Source organism: Numenius arquata, chromosome 1, assembly GCF_964106895.1.
Source record: "Numenius arquata chromosome 1, bNumArq3.hap1.1, whole genome shotgun sequence".
NCBI classification, from domain to species: Eukaryota; Metazoa; Chordata; class Aves; order Charadriiformes; family Scolopacidae; genus Numenius; species Numenius arquata.
Window position 1 is genome coordinate 49,994,794 of NC_133576.1, and position 25,329 is coordinate 50,020,122.

The 25,329-nt window shown below is 36.7% G+C and overlaps 1 protein-coding gene across 2 annotated transcripts in view; it reads left to right on the forward strand.

The window, feature by feature from the left end:
• The window catches only part of DMD (dystrophin), a 1,192,402-nt gene that overhangs the window by 178,487 nt on the left and 988,586 nt on the right, over positions 1 to 25,329 (forward strand). For both annotated transcript variants that reach the window (XM_074159135.1, XM_074159144.1), the window contains exon 2: positions 7,408 to 7,469. In XM_074159135.1, coding sequence (XP_074015236.1) covers positions 7,408 to 7,469 — 62 coding nt within the window. The remainder of the gene's footprint in view (positions 1 to 7,407; positions 7,470 to 25,329) is intronic.

Sequence of the window (25,329 nt, forward strand, 5' to 3'; positions counted from 1 at the left end):
GCAGAGAGAAAAAAATAAAGTTTAGGTTTTTTTTGTGGTTTTTTTTTTTTTTTTCTGTCCATTGATGCCATCTCTACTTTTTTTTACAACATGTGCAGCTAACTTATTAGCTATTCCACTTAACAGCCAGCCATCAAGAAGGCAAAGACCAGCCAGTGGGGCCCTTCAGGAAGGTTATTGCCTATTAGCAGTTCTGCTTCTTCCTCCTGGGTCACATCCATAGACACAGAGAAGTACAATTAGTTGCCAAAATGTGTTTACATGTGGTAGACTAGGGGAAGACAAGGCCAACTGCTGAGAATACCATTACCAATGTATGAATTAGAGCTGAATACCCCGTGTTGTGTACACTTAAAATGTTCTGGAAATGTGAACTGAAATTCTGCTTTTTTTTTTTTTTTTTTTTTTTTTTAAATTCTATTGGAATTGTGCTTCTGCTTTTGTCTTGGGAGTTGTACCTGCTACAATGTATTTAGGGGAAAGGGCTGAGAAATGGCAGGGGTGTGGTATTTTTAACAAACATACAGCAAATAACACGAATTTGTTGAAACCTAGATCTGTGTGTACGTTTCACAGCTGGCCATTATTGCTTTGGGGAACATATGTAGCTTGTTTGCATTATCCTGGTATTTTTGGATGCTAGTCATTTATTTTTTTTGAAGTGGTAGCACATGCTGGGTAGTTCTGTTCAAATCCACTGCTTCCTTGCATGTGATCTTCTAGCTACCAGATATCACAACCAATGCCTCACCCCTTTTTCTTTCCAGAAAGTCTCTGCCTTTTCCTATCCCGCCTCTGCTTCTCCCCTTTTTCTTTTCTCCTTTTTTCCCCAAACCAGGGAAAATGTGTTTCCCACTCCTTGTGTCTTCCACTCCACTCCTTCCTCATTTTTTTTATTGTTGTTTTATTTTCTTCTCTTTCCTTCTGTTCCAGGCTGGAACTCTGTTGTGTTTTTGTCCTGGGTTGAGAGACACAGGACTAACTTTTCTCCTACTGCTGGGGAAAATTGCACTTTTAGAAGACTCTAGTGTCTGAATTTGTGAAAATATTTACTTTATAGCCAGCCAGGCTCTGTGGGATTCAAAGTTTTAGTGTTTCTAAGCCTTGCCAGGTGCAGGGACAAGGAGGACCAAGGCCTGGGCATTTGACCCAGGCTGGCCAACAGGATTATTTCATACCATGAACGTCACATTCAATATAAATTAGAAAAGTTTGTTGCATAGCTCTCTCTCACTCCTTGATGACAGAGGTCCAACCAGCTCCTTGCCCTGGTGCCGGAACCCTGAGGCTTTCCCTTCCTCCTGAAGCCATTGCGCTCGCAGTGTCCGACATTTGTTGTCCACTGCTGGGAGTGCACAGCTCCCTACTGATAGAACTGGCTGAGTATAATTCCTGTATATCTTATATCAGTATCGGGATTAATACTGGTTCTTTAGTATTATTGTTAATTATTTAGTCTTAGTCTATTAAATCTATTTATATTTCAACCCTTGTGTTTCTTTGTGTTCCTCGATTCCCCCTTCCGGGTGGGGAGGGGTCATTGGGTGATAGAATAATTGTCTAACGACAATAGATTGTTAAGGGTTCTCTCAAACCATAACAGTTCTCTATCCTTTGTGCCACTCCTGCTCTTTTTCTACTTCATGATTTCCATACTGGTCCTCAAAAGCACTCTGTAGTTTTTCCCTAAATAGCTAATTAGGCAAAGTTAGTTCAGAATAACGAGACCTTATATAAACACTTGTAATGCCTTAAAGAATTTAAAAAAAAAAGGAGAAAAGTCAGGAAAAAGTTTCCTTTAGACATTTATAATGAGAGAACAATTCCAGCTAACATAATGAAATGAGAAAAATACAAGACTTTCTCAGCCTGGGGTTCAATCTAGGGTTATGGTGTTAAAGAAATTCTGTAGGTTGAATCTTATAACTGTTCTCTTTTCTGTACGTTGATCTTATAGCTGTTCTCTCTTCTACCCCCTGAGCAGCAAATGGAATCCCTCTCCCTGAGTTCTTGTATTTGAAGGAGGGGATGGGGGGGGAGCAGAGTTGAGATTAAGTCTTTTCGGTATAGTGATAACCCTGCTCCTTTCCTAAATTTGCCTTGAATTTTACCAAATGTCTTAAAAAAATGTTGATATACTATTTCTCAGAGGACTGAATTGTACCTTTTTTTTTTTTTTTTTTTTTAATTAATGAGGGTTTTCTGGATGCTGAAGTCTCGCATTTCTGCTGAGCTTTTGAATAGGTTCATCAGTGTTTTGAGAAGTCTGAGATAGTCTGATTATGATGATTTGACTCAGGTTCCACAGTAAAGTCTCAAGGGGAAGCACAGGGAACAGTGATTCTTAACAGTATTCAGATAAAGTCAACACACTGCTCATCAGTATATTTATAGAAGAAGGACAAAGAATTGCATGCTACATATTACCTTACATGAGCAATAGACTTAAAATCATTGGCTGTCTGTCAAAGCAATCTATTGTATTTCCTGTCAGCTTTTGTATGTCTTGGATGACCTCAATGACTAAAAATCAAAGCTAGTCCACTCAAATATCATTCAGTCATTGTACTGCATTGATTTCTTCTTTCCCCCTCAGATGAGCAAGAATGGGAAGGGAACATTTCTCAGCAGTTGTAGTTACTGACAAAGCAGTGTAACAATGTGCTGGAAATCTCTAAGAATAGTGAGCCGATGGGGCCAGAGTATCAATAATGTGACTATCTGTGGCCTCTTTTGTTCCTAGTGCTCCCACCATTGCTGGTACTCACTCCCACACACTGAAGCAAATGCTGGCCTTTTCAAAATCTGCATTGTTTGGCTGCTAGAAAATCAAATAGCAATTTTGATGGTTTTATTCTCTAAAGTGCAGTGTTCCCATGAATCTGCAGTTGCCATGAATGAAGGAATTGACACCTGCCTTAATACCATTGTTTCAAAGTTTCCAGCTAGTATAGGGGAATTCTTTTCTTTCTCTTTTTTGTCTTTTTTTTCTTTTTTTTTTTCCTGATAGTTCCCAGTAGACAAAATATAGCTATTCAATTATTGTTTAATTCAGCTGAAGGCAACACTGTGTAACAGAGTAAGACAGGTCTCCTTTATTTCTGTGTGCCAACCTGTGATGGGACTGCTTGCTGAAGACTACATAAAATCTTCTATTACACAACTGAGCCTCCTGTCACTGTCTGTCTCTGCAGTGATTCAAATATTCTACACATATTATGTAATGTCTTTATTGACACCTTAAAGACAATTATTTGTTTGTTTGTTTCAAATTAAAGCTTATCATCTGAAGGTATGGCTTATTTCCCACACCCCTAAAGTGCCAGTGTACTTTTGTTGAATGTCTTCTTATTTTCAAAAATGGGCTGTACTTGCTCTTGAGAAGAGTTTCCTAAGCCACCACCCACATCTGTGGAAGGCAGAATGCAGATGGTAGGAAAGATGCAGTCTTGATGTTGCAGTCTGTAAGCAGAGAGGCTGTGGAGTCTCCATCCTTGGAGATATTAAAAAACAGACTTGACATGGTCCCAGGCAACGATCTCTAGGTGAACCTGCTTGAGCAGGGGTTGGAGCCAGATGACCTCCCAAGGTCCCATCCAATTTCAACCATCCTGTGAAAGCATTATGTATTCAGGTGTGTCAAGAGTAAGAAAGTCTGAAGATCCTCTAGCAAAATAGGGAAGGATGCACCAAAGAGTGGAAACTTCCTTTCCCCCACCCATTTTTTCTGTGGGATTGTGGCTTATATCATACAAACGGAATGGTCTAGTGACATATATACTGTATGTTTCTGACCCTTAGTTCATTTAAAATCTGCTTGGTATTCATCAGCTCGCATTGTTTAAAAGTATTGCTTTTTTATGACTTGTTAACACTGCTATATGTTTTCAGAATAGTATCTAGAGTATACCAAATATTTTTAAAACCTTTTTTTTTCCAGTTGCCATTTTTTATTTAATATATTTGGTGGTATTTAGGGGGCGGGGGACGGTGATAGAAAAATAAGTGTAGTAATAAGTGTAGTTTACTAAGAGATGACAACATAATGCTTCTTTTTGGTGGAAAATAGAAGGGAATTTCATTTGAGTAGTAGGTTGCAAACATTAACATTAAGTATCCAGGAAAGTTGTTCAGTATCCACTTGCCGTTAGTAATAGCATGTTTGTTCTGTTGAATTCTGATTGCGAGTTCCTAAGCATTCTTCAGTGTACCACTTGTCTGTATAAGCCTTGCCACCTGATTAAATCTTAGAACTGTCCTTTGTCAGATGATTAGCTCCATTAATACTGCACTTTCTTTCCTGGCCATAATTTCTTATGAGCTCTAGCCTGCAGTAATACATTTAAAGTCAAATGTGCAGTTAGTTCATTTGAGAGGTTTCCAATCACAGTTGCAAAGCTGGATGCTTATCCTACTAGAAATATATCAGAACTGTAAGATCCATTTGTGAATGTGTTCTAGTTAAAACAAGGTCTGTTCAGTGGTACTAGAGGCTCTAGTGCATGAAAATCAGATAAATCTCACAGGTCAGTATCCTTTTTTCTGGAAGGCTTTCTATAGACCTCAGTCTGTTCATTTTCTGAGTTGATAACCTACAGAAAGGAGGTTAAGCCTGCTCCACTCAACATCCTGCATTTTGAGAAAAGCATATTTTTGCTATGGGAAGTGATCACATCATTATTGTGATAAAGCAATTCAGGATCTGTGCAGTTTTTCATGTTTAGATTTAACCTGAAGAGAGACAATATGCTATTCTGCAGTTCTTCCAGATTGAAAGAAAAGAAGTAAACATGCTATATTACTCTTGAACAGCCAAAGGAATTACCTGCCTGGCCATTTGATTATTCTTATGGCCTCACAGTAAAAACACCTGCAAGGGCATTCATCGGCTCACTGTTGAAGGATCTGTTATAAACACAGCATTATGAAAAGTGGCAGCTGAGCGTTCTTGGAATGTTTCTACAGCACCCAGACAAATGTCATTCAGCTTCCACATCTAGCATTCAATCTGTGAATCTGGGTTAGGAGAACGTCTTTTTTTTTTTTTTTTTTTTAAAAAAAAAAAACATGCTTACTGTGGGGAAATCATGTTGTGTATTATCAAAAGACTGGTTGTTTTTTAGGTTAAGAGGATGCCACTAACAAATTGCTGTGGTATAAACTTGTCAGAGCAAACATCTAGAGAAAAAAGTGCTTGAAATGATCTCTGTATAAAGATAACAGCAGTGAAATGATTTCTGTTTGCAAAGGTAGCAGAGCAATGCCTGAACTTTGAATAAGTTTCAAACATGTAAATTGTGTCTTTAACTCTCATTTTCCTCAGGAGAGCCCAGCTTTTTATTAGCTCAATGGACATGAATTAATTGGTGACTAACAGTTAAATCTCTGGCATATATATTTCTGGGGAAAAAAAAATAAAATCAAACAACAGACTTACTGAATATTCTATTACAGCAGCCTGGGGTGGAAAACAGAAAGTTTGAAGAGTTTGACAGAGGCATTTTTTCCTTTTTCCTTTTCCCTGCTAAATCCCATGTACTCTTCATCTACTCCATTTTAAGGTTGCATGTGGTGTTTTTACCAGGGATAATTAAGCAGAAATAGCTACTTATATGTAATATTTTATGTGAAGTTGCTGAAGAAGCTTGTAATACAACATCAGATTGAATATGTGTTTTCCACCAACAAAATGCATCTTCCTTCTTCCATCTTCTGTGTATTGTGCGTGGCTAGAATAAATCAAAAGTCATATAATAAACAGCTTACTAACAATCATCAAAGAAGGAAGTGATGCTTGTGGTAAAAAATCATTTTTTAACAGCTTTAGCATCATTTATTATCAAAAGCATGCATCCCCTCTACATGCTGTTGCTTTCTGATGAATCTCTAACTATTCAAATATCACTTTCAACCAAGGGAAGAAGCAAGCAGCATTATTTGGGATAGATAGCAGTAGAAGTCTAGAAAGTTTGTTGTCGCAAATACTTATATATTAGTGGTACAATGGATATAATGCTTAACTTCTATGGCATGTTTCCAGTAGTACTATTGCATTGCCAGTCTTTTCACTCATGATCATCTGAAAGCAATTAGAATACACACCTTCCTCTATGTGGAAGTTTTTTACAATGAAACGGTAGCTTTACAAACTCTGATGTTACTTTTTCATGAGTATATTATATTGTTGAGAATGGAAAACATTTGTGTGAAAAGGCACTTTTAAAGTGCTTTTGAGGTGAGGTATTAAGAAAAAAAGTTATATTTGTATCAAAAAGATTTGCCTTGTCTTGTCTCCTTGGAGAGGTGGAGGGAGGGAAAGCAAAGTACGTTATTAATGATGTGCATTTCTCACGTAACTCATCTATACCTGCCTTTCAAGTTCAGCTGAATCCATTAACATTATTAATTACTGAACATTTCAGATGGGAATTTAATATTCCTTTTTATTTAAGAAGTGTAGAGAATTTTACTTCAAACTAAAAGACAGCATTGAGTGAGCTTTATTTTAGTAAAGGCTTTCTGCAGCCTTTTCCACGTATGCCCTTTAATTCTAGTTTGGTTTGACTTTGTCATACAAAGAGGTCTGTCCTTCTGTATTATTTCAAGGATGATGCCTAATAGACCTTTTTAAGCAAACGCTTATTAGGTTCTAATTTGAAGGCATCTTTCTCTTCCCACCTACATAAAATACATCAGAATTGCACCTTTGTGTGTCCAGTTCAATTCTCCATCAAGGCTGTACTTATAACATAGATAGAGAAATCAAGGCCTAAGATAATCATCTACCTCTACAATGTTTATCATATTAAAGAATTGAGAGGGAATTTCATATATGGCTGAAAAAATCTGTGGTGTTTTTTTGTTTTTCCACTGGAGGAAAAATATATAACAAATCGTGACAGGTAAATAGCTGTAAGGCAGAAAAGGCATAAGATATGGCAGGGGCTGCCAATGGAGAACTATCACTGGAGTCCAGAAGGCTTCACTTCCTCAAGAAATTTGAGGACATGCATATAAACTTGTTATTTCAAGTAGTATTCTAAAAGTGCTGTAGAAGAGTTTCCTGCTCCCAAAACCATTGGGTAACATGTTTTTTATATGTATATGAAATTAAAAATTTGAATGGGATTTGAATGTTCCTGCTGCAACACGTTCCCTTCCAGAAGAAAAGATACCACAGAATGGGTGAGATGAGCTAGGAATATACACTATGACTGCAAAGGGTTCCTATAGGCTTTCAAAAGTATATTGATGTAATTGTCAAGGGAATACATCCAAATAGGTGCCCTGAATGTGTTCAAATTATTAGTAGTAGCTTTACTACAAACCAAGACTGAAGCTTTAATCAATAATATTGTATTATTTTGTTGAATAATTCTAATGAAGTACTCTACTTTTCTCTGGCAGATGAACGGGAAGATGTTCAAAAGAAAACATTCACAAAATGGATAAATGCACAGTTTGCTAAGGTAATTAAATATTTTTATTTATTTATAAACCAAAATATGTTTTATATATTTTTCAAAAAAACCTGATTTTCCTCCACTGAGGCTTAATTTTCAACATAACAGTTAGAGGTTTCAGGTATTGCTGAATGCAGTTGACTGATTTATTAGAAAACATTTCCCAAGTTTTAGTCCCTTGATTTCAGTAGAGGTTGAAATGTAAGAAGCCATCCTCTTCTTCGATTTACTTTGCCTTTTCTCAGACTAGTGATGCAGATGGATTACTCTGTGTTGGACTCCTTTGTTAGTTCCTAATATACAGAGGAGTTTCTTTGATTGGATTTGTCTTTTCTTGTTTCTAATTGCAATCACAAATTTAAGAAAACCAGATGAATTAGAGAGGAGCAAGGTCAACAATAAGAGGTGTGATCCAGTCATCAAAATATGAAAGTCAATTATGATAATTTTTGAAATAGTTATCTTTGTGAACTCTTGGAGAATGGTAAAGATCTCAAATGTGTTGGAAAAAAAGAGCAAATAACTAACTTATTTGAAGAAGCCCCCGCCTGGCAGTATATAATTTTATCTTTAATACACAGGACTTGATTAAACACTTTGAAGTTCCTGGAGGATAATTACTGAACTGTACTTGCCAGTAATATACTAAATAAATCCCATAATCTGTCATTTTATCTACTGGGGAATAATTGGCAATAGACAGCAATGAAATACTAGCTGTGATATATCTTCTGTTTAGTCTGGCTTCTGATTGTATCCCATCTGATTCTCCTCATTAAAAAAAAAGAGGAGTAAGATAATCTGAATATGACCACCATAATATTGAAAAACATGCTGAGCAGTGGTTCAGTCAAACAGGGAGTCCCACAGGACTTTTCCATGGTCTGGAGTATCTTCTAATAGCAATTCAAGTGATTTAGACAGCACACATTTGTGCTCAGCATCTTCACAGCAGAGATATCCAGCAGTCTGGAGAACTGGATCAGGGTGAAATACAATCTTGAACAAATGGTCTCAAATTGATCAATGAATTACAAGACAAGTGTGAAGTGTCATACTTAGGACAGAACTAAAATGTATGCATACAGAAGGGGGGATAACTGGGCTAGCAATAATAAAGCAAAGAAAAGCTCTGTGAAGTGCAGTGAATCACAAACAAAATGAGTCAGCAACATGGTACTATTGCAGAAAAAAAAAAGCAATTTTATTATGTCTCTCATAATAGAAGTGCCTGACAGAAGGTGAAAGATATAATTGTTTTATTTTATTTGGCAAGATGAGATTTTGGCTTGAATAATTTACTATCTTGGTATTCCATATATGAAGAAGTAGTCCCATCAGCAGTCGTCTGACACAAGCTAATTTAAAATGTATTGCCAGTTAGGCCTTGTTATGGTCACAGATATAGTTACGGAAAACTAAGAGCAACTGTTGCTTCTCTATCTAAAGAAAATATCACGTTCCTAAAGTATCACTTTCTCAGAAAAAAAGTTGTTTTATAGAATAGTAAAGCTTGCAATTACTGAGGAAACTTGGAACAGGTCTGCAGAAGAGCAAGAGTTATGATGGGTTTAGAAAATATGCCTATGAGCAGATGTTTATAATGATAGGTTTGACTCAGTCATCTGAATGATCTAGATGTCTTTCCTCTAATTCTAGTTCAGAGGAGTGTACTTCAATGGTATTTTAGCTACCTTTTACTTCAGTTCTATAAATAGTATTTTTAGTTGTATGTTTACATGCATTCGTAAACATACTGGAGAAATGCTGATATCTCTCTACTTCATTTAGTCTCCAAGGAAAGCCTCCTAAAAATTATGGCTCAAGTTTTTCTTTGCTTGTGTTACCTCTGTTTTGGTCAGGGTCTTTTCATTTCAACAATCAATCTACCAAAAACCCCTTGATCTGTAAATCTTGGAGAAATTACTTTTGTCCTACAAATTTGTTATGTGTAACACCAGAATAGTTGGTCTGAAATGGGATGTCATGTAAGTCTGGTAAACTTAGTAATATCTCCTGGCTATGTGCATGGCGTATGCTTTGCTCCTCAGCGCAGTCATGAACCGTGCAAACTCTATTTCTGACTAGGCTTTTCAGGACAGAAATACAGGAGGCCCTGCTTGTATTCTGCTGTGGCATGAGTGGTCATAGTTAATAGCTGTGTGCTGTCCTGGGACTGTGTTGCTCCCTCTTCTGAAGACCAAGACGTTTTGGGAGAGGTGATCGTCAAAAAATGAAAATGGATCTTCGTGTGAAATCTACAGCTTATCCTCCTCCTTCTCCTGACTTGTTTTCAGTGGTTCAAATCAGTCTCTGCTTCTAGTTGTGGAATTGATTTCAGTTAATGGGCTACTCCTGGTTAACGATTTCTCGTAACCAAAGCTAACAAAGTTGTTAGCTTTGTAAAAGTGTTAAATTACTTTCATTGTAGAATTGGTTTGTATTCAGTCCTATGTGGTTCTAGAACTGCTGTCTTGAGCAGATTAGCCTATGGGGTCAGAATTTCTCATTTCTCTTATTTGTGAGTAGTGTAATCCAGGTCATTAATTAACTGTAAAATATTTAGGATTGAATAAAATTGTTTTATACAATTCCCACCCATCTGCCACCCACCACAGGTAAAAAAAAAACGCCCTACTTACAGAGTCAAAGTAAAAGCTTAGTTCTACATGTTCTAAATTTTCATTTGTGTTTGGTCTATAGTGCATTGCCCCCCAAAGAGCTGTATTCCTTTCCTGAAAATTCAGTGTCTAGAGTACCTGTGTCTCAGTACACTTATTCTCAGACTAAGCTTTCAAAACACTCCCATTTCCAAGTTGCTTTCACATGACTAGTGATGTAAATACAAACAATACTTTTAATGTCAGAAGTTGTAAGTCATTGAAGAATAACTTTCTAATTTATGTGTCATCAGCATAACTTAAGAACTCATGTATATTTTTTATTTGAGGGGAAAAAAAAATCTATTGTTTGAATCACAGGCCTGGAGGGAAGTAGTAGTCTTCTGGCCATGCATGTGGTGACATTTTAGTTGGATCATGTAGTTCGGACTCTGATGCCTTGAGTTCAGCAATGAACTCTGCTATCTCTTAGCTAAGGAGTCAAGTCCCTGACATGAAATCCGTAACAAACTTTCAATCACACCATCTTGTCTGTGGTGTGCAGAGCTTAGAAACCTCTGGAATGCTACCAAGAAGTCTATGAAAGGGTATCTAGGGAAAGCTAGCAGAACTGTCAGCAAGACTGCAATTGCCATGGGTGAGGCCATGTCTCTCTTCAAACTTTTTTGGCAGGCTGTGTGGGTTGCTTTCGATGGAAAATCTGGGGAAAATGCATTTGCAGGTGTCTCTTACAGCTTCTCAAAACAAGTTTCTCTATAATTCCTACTCCTTTTACTAGTCAGAAACTGGATTATGCAGAAAATCTGTGCTTTAAAGATGACAGTATGTGACTCATCTATAAGCAATTCATCATTGTTTCAGTAAGATAGGCCAAAAGTTGGCTTTTAATGTTTGTGAGATAAAACACTTAGCAAATTAAAAGTACAGGAGAAATAGGAGAATGTAATCCAAGAGATCTTTATGTTTTCCCCTTTCTAATCATAGACATTGTGTATGATTTTCTTTAGTGATACCTTCTTGGTTTACCATCTAAATGGCGTGCAGTAAGTTGAAACTCAAAGCAACTTTATAAATGTGGAGCATATAACTTTAATATAATTGTATTCAGAAAGAGCTTTTCTTTGTCCTCAGAAGTAGTTTATTTATAAAATAATGAAGTTCTGCAGGTTGTACGTAATGATAGCAAAGGAACATATTGTAACCTACTTTTTAATAATAGAACTGTAATTAGAGCTCTCACAAGAGATATATCCAGTCCTGGGTATGATAGCTTTTGCTTTTTAAATTTGAAATAACTGAAATCTTTGTTTATAAATGAAACACACAATCTTAACTATATATTTGGGGAGAATGCAAATATATCTATATAAAGCCCTAAAGTGTAGCAGCTCTCTGCCGGAACTCTGAAACCGCCAGAACAATGATGTTAACAATGCCTGTACCCCATTTTAAATGAGCTTATGTTGCCTCACTGGTTAAACATTTTTAGTTGTTCATTGCATAATAGGCTTCAAAATAGAAAGCATTACTGAAGAGGGAAACGTTCTGTACTTGCATGTAGGAAAGAGCTTGTAAATGACAATTAATTTTAAAATGAAAAACTGAAAATTTCAGCACCAAAAAACTGAAATATTGGCAATTAATTTTGTTGCCTCATTATGGAGAAAGTCTCAAAGTACTGACAATTTTAATGTCAGCAATACAAATATCTGTTGTGAGTACAGAGAAGGCAAGCAGCTAATCGTTGTAAGTTTGGGCAACTTTAGTTTTAGGTTATACCCGTATGTCTAACTTGAGGTCAACAGCTTAACCTGTAAGTGGGTTTCATAAAAGAATGGTAATTCGTGAATGAGTTTTCCGCTTTTTAAGCTTCAATATAAAAAAAATAGATATTAATAAAATTGCTTGTAAATTCAGAGGTTTAAATAGGTTGCCCACATTTCTGCTAGGGTAGAAAATTCCACTACGTTGTCAAAGAAGATATTATATATGACAGTATACTTTTTCATGTAAACACTGAAATTATTAATATTCAACCAGGTAGAAGCAAGAGTCAAAAAAATAGAGAATGATAGATTTTGAGGGGAAAAAAGTGGGAATTTTTTTATGGTTTCTCTACCTTAAGTTTTGGTTTTCCTCCTGTTGTTACTGAAGAAGACAGAATATGAAAATAAATTTAGGGTTACCCAAGAGTTTATTACTTAGATTTACAGAAAACCAAGTAAGTAATCATTTTAATGTAGAATTTAAGTTATGAAAAATGGCAGCTTTTTATAGGCAGGTGGAAATATTAGGAGGTACTTGTTTGTGTGATGACTGTGGAATTTGCTTCCCATTCTTGTAGTGATTGTGTGAAGAAACATAATAAAGATGCAGCCTGTGCCAAAGAGTGTAAGGTTGACAGCCTAATTTAAGATATAGGTGGCTAGTAGAATAATGATCAGCAAAATTAAATACACTTTTTACTAATGAAGTTGTTTTGAATAGCAGCTAGATTGTTCAGGCAACCAGTGTATGCAGGGGTAAAAGGAACACAGAATTGGGCATCGCTTACAATTTCAGTCAAACTACATAGCAGTCAAAATAATTTCCTTATTACCCAGTGTTTGTATGTGGTTTATACAATAGGAGGTGTAATCACGGTCTCTGTTCTTACCCTTTTCTTGAGTTCATGGATACCTGAAGTTATTCAAGACTCCCTTTCACTTTAGTGGTTCCCTTGTGACTGTAGATTAAATGCCTTCTGCATATCAGATAGCAAATTACAAATTTACAATCTGTTACAAATGAAATGTTTCCTGACCTTTTGAGGAAGTATGTCAAATATTTGAGGTACAGAGAGACTGTGCTACCATAAAACTGGCATCTGATAGAAAAATTCACAGTGCTGATTTCGCTCACACACTTGCTCAGTTTTCTGTGCTGTCATTCACAATGACATCAAATTAAAACAAATTTTAAAAGCCACTCATTACAAAGTGAATTCAAACTGTTGTAGACTCTGGGAGGGGAGTAATCTGGTGAAGGTTTATAGAGAAGACGATAATAGTTTCATTTGCCAAATCTCTTTAAGATTTAGCTTCTATGGAAATGTGTTAGCCACTGTGACTAATTATGTCAAACTCCATCAGATGTACCATTTCTTTAGCCATATTTCTCAACGACAATTAATAATCAAGAAAAGAGCTGGAGGGAGGGGGATTGGCAACAAACCCCAAAAACACGGATTAAAATGTTCAATATTTCCAAACTGCAATCTTGACAATTAACCTACAGGTCAAATGAAGACAGATGCTTAGATGGATGAGTGACCGATAGGAAAATTAGAATTATATCCTGTACTTAGAAGTTCAAATCAGTGTACTCAAGCTTCACTGATGTCTGCTGGTGTGTTGTATTTTCTAAAAGCAGAACAGTAGTTGCGGATGCATGTCTAGGAGAAGACTACAAAAGATCCCTAGCTGTTTTACATAATAAAAGTAGTCAGTAGGGTGTGCTGGTGTTGTGGGGTTTCAGTTTTAGAATTGAGTTCTAGAGAGTACATCAACACTGGCTTTGCAGGACAAACAATATCACTGTAGACAAGTTCAGAAAAGTTAATTCAGGTAACTGTGGTACTTTAGCCATTTACACAGAATTTAGTGCCTGCACAAAAGCCTGCTGGAGAAACAGAGTAAATAAAAGTTTGCTGAACTCCAGGTTGCTACAGATTAGCCTGCAGCAATCAGTCAAAAGCATTTGCATCTAGCCCTGCATTTTTACAGTATGTTGGACCAGTACCTGACACTGCAGTGTAGAGGTATTCTCAAGCTGTGTAATTCGTCCAGTCATTATCACTGTTTTCAACTAAAAAACAGAAATCAGACCGAGCTCTTCCTATAGATACCCATCTGATCCGATACCTCAACTGTTTCGTGTTAAGGTAGAATTTAAAGAGGCAGGAAGTAGTTGAATTATTTTACTTTTTTCTTACCAAATGCAAACTGGATGCACTTGCACTCAGTCTCAATTACAGGAAAAAAAAAAAAAAAAAAAAGCTTATTCTTTTAAATTAAGAGGTAAAAGGAGTTACTGAGAAATTCACCTAAAAAAAGTAATTGTGGTCAAAGTAGATGAGGGTTGAATGCTGATGCTGCTCCAAGCCGTGAGGAATAGTACTGCGGAGCAACCAACGTTCACTAATAGCTAGTGTTGCATCTACCAGGTCATGAAGTAGCATGTACTGTAATTTTACTGCTGAGACTGCATATATGGCTTGCTTCAAAAGCTTCTGGTTTTCTGCCTATATCCATTTCCTTATTTGGGTCAGTAGAGTTATTCTGAAATTCAAAAGTTGTGCTCTATTCGTCTAAGGAGCACTAATTTGGAGATAAATGTCAAGGAGAATCAGGTATCATGTGTAAGAACATTGACTCCAGGACAAAAAAAAAGATGAATTGTTAGTAAAATTTGGAAATTGTGTCTGTGGTAAAGCCCTGGTCAAATCTTTAATGGCTGCATATTAAAAGTGAATATGGTAGATGTCAGCTCAACTCATTAACTAAACATTGATAATACCTTTGGAGCAGCCTCAGAATTTCTTTTTTCTTTCTGAAAGAAAACTTTCAGAAAATTACACAGATTTAAAATTGTATTATTTGTGATAAATCTGAAAAAATTACAGTTGGTATTATTTGATGTTGGTAAGGCACCACGATTGTTATTTGTCTGTCCTAAATACCTAATTAATCTGTTCTGTGTCTCTGTTGCCAGCCTTTTTTAAGTGCTACAGTGAAAGTGATGAGAAAGAGCAGTTTACTAATGTGGGAGCCAAATGACTTTTCTCTGCTACAGTGTGGCAAATAACTAGAACTCTCATTGAAGATTAATAGTGCTTAACTTTGCTTTCCAGCTCTGTGTGATCAACAGTACCCTTGGGATACATACGGTTTTAAAATACCAGGCCTTCTTATGCCAATAACTTTTTTATAATACGTCTTGCAAGAGCACACCAAAGGCCCATCATGCCTATTCTGTATTATTAAAGCAAAAGCTTTTCATCTTTCTTTTGAAGCCAAATGATGTTTAAACCTGGTATAGAAAACACATTTACATTGTTAAGTGTTAAGTGATTTTCTTTTTTTGGATATCTCCAGAATACATAAGCAAGTGTCAGGCAAAACACATACTCAGAATTATTTGCATCGATATATAGTAAATTACCTATTAGGTCTCCATATTCTGCATCTTCTTTTTTATGATGCAGTAAAAAGGGATACATGCTGTGTGAATATTTATTATGTTTCAAATAAATTTCCTTTGTAATGAAAAATAATTTAAAAAATATTTTTACTATACTTTTTAAGGTAATACCAGTGGCAACACTGCCATTTATTTTACTCAGAATTTTATTCTAGAACTTCTACGACCTATTAATATATTTTTATAGATTTTTTTTTTTTTTTGTATGACCAAAAAAGTTACCATGAACAGAAAAAGGCAAAGTTTAAAGGCACAAATATCTTCATGCTTGGAATTTTGCACATAACATCAACTCTGTGTGCAAGCTTTAAAATTTATAAACTTGATGACTTTTTATATTTTGCTGCCAAAGTATTTTTTCAGCTTACTATCGGCAAAATACTTGGGGCATGACTGCCTTATCAATTAGCTATTTATCAATATTTAACTCTGCCCGATACAGAGGCCTGGATGCTGGCAAGGATTAAAATAGAGGATTAATCCCTTTGCACTCACTGTAAAAGCCAGGAACACCAGAAGCTGAGTGGTGTGTCAATGCAGAGTTACAAAAACAAAGTACTATTTAAGAGGGCGGTCTTCTCTATTTTCTCTGTTCTTGCTAACATCAGAAGCGCAAGCTGCATGACCCACTGTGACAGTCACGCAGCTGGAGATGCCTTGAAAACTGTCAGTACAGAAAAGAACCTTTTCACTGAAAACCTAGAAAGGACAAAAATGTATTTGGTTATGCTTCAAAGACACAAAGACAGACGTTGGAGGTTAACAAAAAGCTGATGGGACTATCTCTATATTGTTCTTGGTCCCTTTTTTATTTTTAAGTTGCTGTTCAAACAGCGAAGGTTTTATTACGTGTGCGTGAGGGGACAGGATTCTCTAATGTTTTTCCTCCATAATGTTCTTGCATTGCCAGGGGACTTTACAACTTTGCCTGTTTTCCCCATGTCTAAATGACTGCAATTAAACAAGACAGCTCTTGGAGAGCAGATTCACTTTCACTTTGATGAAAAGTGAAACTTCTTTCACTTAATTATCTGCACGTCTTTTGGTGGAGCTGTGGTTACTGGCCGTGTCTCTCAGAAGACCTTTTGCTTGTAAGTGAGACTCGCTTCTGTCTGCTCCCTTGACTGCACAAGCAGTGACATGTTTTCTCTGCATTGCCTTAGTGGGTATAAATTCAGAACTGGCTACAGTTCAGGAGCAGCTTTTCCTTGGGGACACGCTGGGATCTGCCTCCAGCCGAACTTTATACCCACCTCCAACCCTGGTCTCCTTCTCGGGAGGTGCCACAACACCCTGCCCATTCCCCCCACTTCGGAGGGGAGGGAAATCCCCACCAGTCAGAAAGCATTAGAGCTGTCGCTGCTGCAGTCTAAGTCACTGAGGATTATGTCATACTCTCAGTATCTTTTGTTTGCACATGCAAAGGTTAGGTTCCTTTTCCAAATCAAATTTTAAGGCTTAAAATGTTTTCCATTAGAAGTGACTTCCCTTCCAAAAAACATACAAGCATATTATCTTAAACAATGAGCATCTGCATGACAAAACACTTTCACCATTAGAAATGTCTGAGTGAATACAGACTGCATTTTAAATGCTTCTAAGTTATTGTAGTATCCCTGACCTTTAATTTGAAACTTCAGAGTGGATTGGTAAAATTAGGAAGCTAGTCTAAAATATATGCATTTTTATTATGTCAAAATCATTTGTCTTCACGTTCTTGTTTTTATAGCCTCTTTTTGCAAAATAACAAGAACTTCCTTCAGATGCATTAGACATGCCAAGCAAGCAAAGCGATCACTCCTGTTGGCAACAGAGGGCACTGGACTTTCATTTCTAGTATGTGTTACTAAGGGAAAAGAATAGTCAAGTGAGGTCCATAGATCTCTTTAATCTTTTTCTTCTCATGCTTGGACTCACACCTCCTAGACTTTTATTCAAACTCTCATACTTCTTTGTTGCACTTACTTTAAGTAAAAAAGATTAATCTAAAGAAAATTGAATACACGATGTTCTCTTGAAGTTATTATTGTGTATGTATCTTGAGGGGGGAATAGGAACAAGCTAAATATAGCACTACAATATTGGTCTCAGTGGTGCATATGTCTAGCTTGCAAATTTGTAAACATTTACAAATTTGCATGATAGTTGCTGGCAGTAGACATCATCATTTCCGTGCTCAGAATTCATTACCATTACATCTAATCATCTTCAGAATCTCCAAAGCAAAACTCTTCATATAAGCAAATAAGTCTTTAGTGGATTTATGTTGAAAGATTACTTTAGATTGAAAGTTCAAAAATAAAAAACAGGAGGGAAAAAAAACATTTTCAAGCTAGTGTCCCCATTTATCTAAATGCCCTCTTATGTAAACCTACTAAAGCTCAAGAACATCCTACTGACCAGTTCCCCCTACCTGCAAGAGAGGTATCACATGCCTAACGTTTCATGGACAGACAAAAAGGTGCAAGCACGTACACTTAGAAATGGTGCACCTATCTCTCTTGAGCTTTCTACATCTCTTAAAACAGATCCAGCATATCTCCTTGTGTCGGTGTCACATCATGTTAGCTGGCAAGGCTGAAAGTCAGGGAGTAACTTGTCTGTCACCAGCCCAGCTGCATGCCTGCCCCCACCCCGGGGAGGACCTCGTGGGGTACTGACCTTCCCTGCTGCTGTGAACCATTCTTGAACCTGAGGTAGTGGGTGCATCTTGTACCTCTCAGACGTACATACTTCTTCCTATAGGCTGTCTTTCACATCAGGAAATTTGGCCATTCCTCCTATGTGTTAAAATGCATAAAAATTTTTTAAAAAGCATGTTTCAGAGAAAAGCAAACAAACGAACAAAACCCTCCAAAACCCAAGCATTCAGTTTTGGGTAGACTGCATCCATCTTACAGGCTGCATTCTTGGATGTCGATGTTCCAGTGTTGGTGATGACATGGCCATACCCCAGTTCTGTTCATACCCCACTTACATTTTTGCGCATCACTTTCTCTATTATGCTTTGAGTTATCTTTTTTGTGTACAAAGATCTTCTGTTCCTTTGAAGGGTGTGCTGATGGACGTGATTTTACACCTGGATCAAATGCAACTTTTATTGAGGTTCATTTCTTTAAATGAAATGTCTGTATTTTAGGTCCTACCTTCCCATGAAAACAGAAAAAAGAACATTATGAAAGATGTTCCTATGGTAGAAGGGCATCATTAGAAATAATAACCTTATTTGTACAAGGTTGCAATTAACCATATTTGCACAAGACTTTGCATATCTGCCTTTTACATATGAAGGGGCTCAGTCAGATCTCGGGGGTATTTTTGGACCAACACTTCAAGGATATGTATGATTTTTACAGCTGCTTACCTTTGTTTTTTCTCTGCTCATATGTTTGGGCTCTTTTGAAGAGAAAAAACTGTCACCTTGTACATGATATCTGCAGCTATTTCTCAACAGCAGTGGCAAAATTGACACAGACACCCTCGTAAGTCTTTGCTTGGAAAATTAGTTATTGAAAAAAAAAATCCCCCCCTTTGCTGCTCTGGAAAGGCTGCCTAACTTGTAAGTCTTCTTTCCTCTGTTTTAGTATCCCAGTCCAATTAAATATTGATATTCATGTCACTGATTTGCTAATACTTTCACTTTTTTTCAGAGATCTACATGGCAGGTGTTATTACACAGTATAGCCATTTTTCTTTTCTATCTGCTTTTCATAATGTGTTTGATTGATTTGCCGGTTTAAACCCATCACATTTACTTCCTGGCAATATTAGTGAGGATATATATTGCTGACTTAAAAATAGGATGCTTTTAGTGTTCTCAAAGAGTTATACTGGTTCTATTGAAATTAAGATTTCAGGGGAAAAGATAAGTAATTTCTTCTGTTCAGTCTGGTGCAGCTCTAAATATATATATATAAGGTTACTGAGAATCCTAAGCTATTGGTAACAATAAAATGTTTTCCATTAAAAAAAACAAAACCAACCTAACAAACTCCTCTGACATGACTCCTTGAGAATATTAATAGTAAGTTGTAATTCCAGTTGGTTAACTTGAATCTGTTGAAAGTTATAAGAATTTAACAGACACTGGTAAGCACAGTTATCAAAAACATATTAAATGAGACTGTTCTCCATCTTTTCTGTTGGTTTTTGTTGTTTGTGGGTTTTTTTTGTTTTTTTTTTTTTTTGTGTGTGTAGTCTTAGGCCTCAGAAGAAATCAATCTGTAAGGCTTTGTCTGTGCACAAAACAGAGTATGTATGCTCTATATATTCTATGACCTTAGAACAGAGTTATTGTGTGCTGGATTGAAAAAAAAGAAAGTGTGATGGTAATTTACAAATTTTCTTTTTCTTTTTGTTTTCTCGAAAGTCTCAATGTTATACAAATTTGCATTTTAAGTTGAGGCCTAGTTTTCTTTGTGAATAATTCATTTAAAGGGCACTTGTGGCATTTGGTACAAGGAAGTCAGACATAAAACACATACTACAACCAGATATAAGTGACATAGAATATCACATTGGTAGAAACAGGGTTCTATTACAGGGTTGTATTCAACTAATGCATCAAACATTAAAAGTCCATGCTCAAAAACAGGGAGCATTATCTTGCCACCCTGATAGCAATGACTCTAAAATATTAAGAAAGCTTAGACAGATTGCACTGAAAAATCTCAGTTACTGTCTCACAGATTTTGTAAATGCCATGCATGTGTAAAATATAAACCCTAATTTTTTGGGCATTGTAAAGGACCCATTCTTAAAACAACTAGTCAGAGCTTGCAAGAGGAAAAGCATGTCTTGATTCAGTCCTGGGCAATACACAAGGCTGTTACAGTCAGTAAGGTTTTCTGTGACAAATAACACATTCAAAATGTCTGGCAAATATGCATTCAAAAGTGGTGTCTTCATAGAAGAAAGCAAGACAAATTAATCCACATGGTAAGATTTAACTTCAAAAACAGGAGCTATGCTGAAAAGAAGATGAAAAAAGAACTCAAAAGAAGAATCAAAGTGTTCTGTACCAATAGGCACCTTGGAAGCAATGTATTGAAGTCCTGAATCGAATACCCTTATCAAGGTGTATCACCTATCAAAATCAGAAACCTACTTCTGTTTAAGAAAAAAAGCAGATTAAAGCAAATTTCCTTAACTCAGTTATGCAATGTAAGTAAATTCAGAAGAAACAATTAAGATATGTGGCAAATTCATGTTGCATATATGAAATATATGGAAATGCTGATTATGTAATTGCAAAGTTAAAACAGAGAAATATCCAAACAAAATCAATAATAAAGACTATCTCAAAGAAACACTAACAGAGAAATGAACTATGAAGGCAAAAACTTACCTAGTCATCAGTCAAATTTCAAGAAGAGGTTTCTGAACACAACTTGCTGAAGTACAGTAGTATACAGTCAGTGCTAGAAACTGCTTTTTTTAAATAATCTTAATATAAAACCTCTTTATATAATGCTATCAGATATCATGTTTTACCATCTCATATGCTTTTGAATACTGAGGCAGCATTCCAAGCCATTGCTTCTAATATTTTTGCCTATGGGAAGAAAGACTAAGTACACCTTTCTTTTGACATTTTGTGATCTTTTAACTTCTGCTTAGGTCAGTGTAGAACTGAGTTGATCTATGCTGTCTGCACTAATTATTCACACAGGCTAAATTAGTGTTTGTATTCTTACCTGACTCTGTCTTTAAGAAATGTTATATATTATCTTTACATACTATATTAAGAACAGTATTTATGTCTATTAAAAGAGCTAGGATTAAGTGATGCATCTCCTGGAGGCAGTTAGAACTGAAAGTATGATCTCCACAAAGTGGGAATTACATAAAAATAAGGAAACCAGAAAAAACTGTCTCTGGAAAGTTGCAATTAAAACAATAATCAGGGAGTCCAAAACAGTGGGGTTTGGTTTTGATGGGGTTTTTTGGGTGTGTGGGTGAAATTTTTTATGCTAAGATCTTAAAAATTAATAAAGCAAGCATTTTCCAATGCCTCACACACAGGAAACGTGCCAGGGAGCACACAGCAGGCTGCTAGATGATCAGGTTGTAAACAGCACGTGTTGCAGGGCAACTAAAACACTGCAGCTTAAACTGATTTGCAAAGAGAGACTGATGGTTGAACTGAATGACAAGTAACATAAACCATATGGAGTTACACTATTCTTTATCACATAAAACAATAGTCCAGTTATTGTTATGTATCTTATCACTACTGTCTCAATCATACAAAATCTCTGTCTTACCTAACGTGATGGCAGCCTTCAGAGTCATGGAAACACGAATCACACCAGCTCATTTGTGTACTGGGCTATTACCACAGGACCCACCACCTTTTCAGCTGTTGGTGACAGGAGGCAGTCATGGTCTCCCACGTTGCCCGACAGGTCATGGGGTGAGGGTACCCATGCAGCTGGTGCTGGAGGTGCTGAGTGAGTGTTGATGATCCCAAAGTACACACTTACCAAGCTGGACCAGGCCCTCACATGCAGCTTCTTGCCTTGGTTGCTGGCTCCACCTGTGGTCACCTCTGGGCTCTCTAAATATGATCTGCCACAGTTAGTGCTTATTTTGGTGATCTCTGGTATAGGAATCCCATGGGTGTCTCAGTTGAATATTTCCTCATTCATCTTGCCATGATTTTATCTATCAATTTGTCATTGGTTTCCACCAGACAATGTGTTTCTTAGTTAAACAAATCACTTTAAAGGCCAACAGCTGCTTTTTGTTGTTGGTGGTGTACCACTCACCATCAAGCTCTGGTTTGCATGATTGTTTGGGGCAAAGTTGAGGTGGTAAGGGTAGGCTGCGCATGCTCTCCACAAAAGAGGTAACAGCTTAGTAGAGAAACAAATTGTTTCTACTTTTGCTTACTGTGAGGGAGCCTAGGAAGATGTTACCACTAAGAGCTGTCTACAGTGAGTCAAATATTTTTTTCTATGAATTAAAAAAAAAGAAGCAGTTCTGATTTTTTCATTGAAAAAGTTCAAATCACGTTAGCATGAAATGTAAGTCCATCTTGAATATTCTGAACATTATGGAACAGAACCTTGTATTGGGAAATTATGTACAATAATTTCACATAAATTATTATTCTGAAGCAATATGTGATTTTACATTTGTTGTGCCCTTATACTGTTCTTAAGGATTCTATGCAGGCCACCATCAGAGTTGGAGGAACTTAGAAGAGCCCTTGGTATGCCCAAAATAGCAATTCTTATTTTACTCTCTTATAATAATTTCATGCTAATTATGCATTAGAATATTCAAGATTATTTTTTTCCAGGAAATGAGAATCACTTCCCATAGTGAGATATTAATGACACTATATTTAGCATAACATAAAAATGGCCCTTACAGGCACAGAAATAGTAATCCAAAAGCTGGAGGCTAGGCTGAGACTCCATCTGCAACAGAATAATGAATGCACCCCAAGTAACTTTTGGGCAGGTCAGGGAATTCGGTGTGTTGGGAGGCAGGGATGAATGTAGAGCCCGAAGGATTGATGCTTTTGTCTCCACGTAACATCCAGCTACAAAGTGGCTGGCCCAGGAATTGGTCTGTGGTGATTTATTCCCTTCAATTGGCCCAGCCTCAAAGCACACCACCTCTTCGGCTCTGTAGTCTACCTACTCTTTGCTATCCACACCACACATATATGAAATCCATTGTCTCCTCTGGCATAAATTCAAGGAGAGATTCTATGTGAGTCTCTGTTTTGATTCAGGCTCAAACTGAAAAGGGCTCTGCAAACATTAGGACCCAGGATAGAGAATTCAAGTTGACTGTGCCTGATGAAGCATTATCTCCAAATTAAGGTCCAGAGTGGAAAACCTGGCAGTATCTGGCAAAAACCTGAAGGTATGATAGACCTGGGTAGGTTACATTGCAAATAGTAGAAATTATACAGTACTAAAAAACCTGTTAAATGGAACATAGAAATTGAAACAAACGCAGGTACTCTTATAGTTCTGATCACATAAAAATGATAAAATCTCACGATGATGGAAATCTGAAAAGTGAGACTACCAAGATTTGGGGTAGAGAAAACAAAAAAATGCAATTCTGATGTGTCCTTGAGCCTGCCTTAAGTAACAAATTCAAATTCAGTTTTCTATATTTCCTTCTCTAAATACTGTAGAAATTAAGGGTAGAATCCAAAATGATCTCTCCTTGTGTATCAGAGAATACTAGAAATGCACTTAATATTCACACTCAAAAGTCAGTACCAGAATGCTTATTAAATTTTTTTTGAGACCTATCGTGTAAACTCTGACTAAATATCCCCAAACACTAAATGCTTGCTTAAACTCAGAATAAAAAAAAAAAAAAAAAGGACAGGCTGGAGGGGGTAGGGAAGTTAAACCATCAAAGCAGAAAGTATTTTCCTCATAAAAATGCACCAAACTCTATTCTCTGAGAATCTGGGATGGCGAGGTTGTCGTTTTGGAATTAATTTTCTCATTTGCACTTAAAAATCCAGTGTTGAATGTGATTAAAAAAAGAAAAAGGTTGTTTGAATATAAGACATTGTGACTACTATGTTCTGTTTGTTGTTACAGGAGATGCTTTTCATTAACTTCTCAGGAAATAATGGAAATACACTTGAAAAACTCTGCATTTCAGAGCCCTAAGCTATATTCAGTGACCTTCTACACCACGCTAAGCTATTCAGTTAGATTTCCCCATTAGCCAAAGGGAGGCAACTAGTGTTAAACAAGCTTTATTTTTTCCCTTGTGCTTTTCTAGTTGATTGAAGATGTATTCAGTCTGTGGGCTGACAAGAAATGTATGTGAAGAAGGTCAAACAGGTTACAAACATCTTCTAAATCTTATATTTCCCAGTTCTGTAAGACTATGAGCAAAATGCCTTAATAGAAAAATGCACCCGCTTTATGTTATTCCTTTACCTCTAAAGAAGAAAAACACATTTAATAGCTTTCTACCCCCTTTCATTTAGCTGCAATATCCTCTTCAAATTATCTAGGTCACTTAGGTGCATATACCAGTTAGCTATTTTTAGCTTGCTGGTTGTCTTCTACTTCTGGAGAATTATCATTTTTGCAATTAAACTGCCTGACACTTTTTTTTTTTTCCCCCTCTATAGGCTGTGCATATTTGAGATGTTCAAGCACAAAGTTTCTTAGGTCGCTGAAAGATCCATGTTTACAATAATATAAAATTTTTGTTGGTTTTTTGTTTGTTTGCTTGTTTTTTATGAAGGGAGAATATTAGAGGACAGCATCTGATTAGGAGAAGCAGGCCTGTCTTGGTATGCAATACAGGTCTCCCTTGGTGTAGTTAGACAAATTATGATGAATCTGTGTGCATGTATTCTCCTTTCTAGCAATATGTCACCTTCCTTCCCTATTTGCAAAGGCCGCCTGCAGAGACAACTCTGCTGTCTCTTGAGTATGGACTTTGATGACTTGATCAGTGGGGGGACAATACAGAGATCTCTGAGCTGGAGCTGGTCATGCTAGAGGTGGAGATCCAAGCTGTGTAGCCGCTTCATGTGCAACCAAGCTAGCTGTGAGGCAGTGTATGCCACAACACAACTGTGCCCACTTGTGCTCCTGGAATGGGGAATGACATTGGCTTGTTGTAATAAACATTGCAGTTGCCCAGACAGGGCCAAAGACAACCAGCACCTGACTTTGGTTAGGATTATTGGATATAGCTTTCATGCAATCATGGAGATATTCATACCACCTAGCACTGGATGTGTAGTGTTGCCTAAGTAGGGCAGCAGTTAGCAAGCCAGTCTTCCTAAGATTCCTGTATAGTGGAATAGAGGAGAGAGGCGAATGTATTATTTTAGAGGGAATTGGTTAGTCTGAAAGCTTATGATAACTATGGAAACATATGGAAATAGAAGTAGGAATCTTCTCTTCTGATACTAACTGCCAGTGAAGAATGTATTATTTTGTGAGTAATTATCTTATTGTTTATATTAGTAATGACTACACTGGTAGCAGAATATG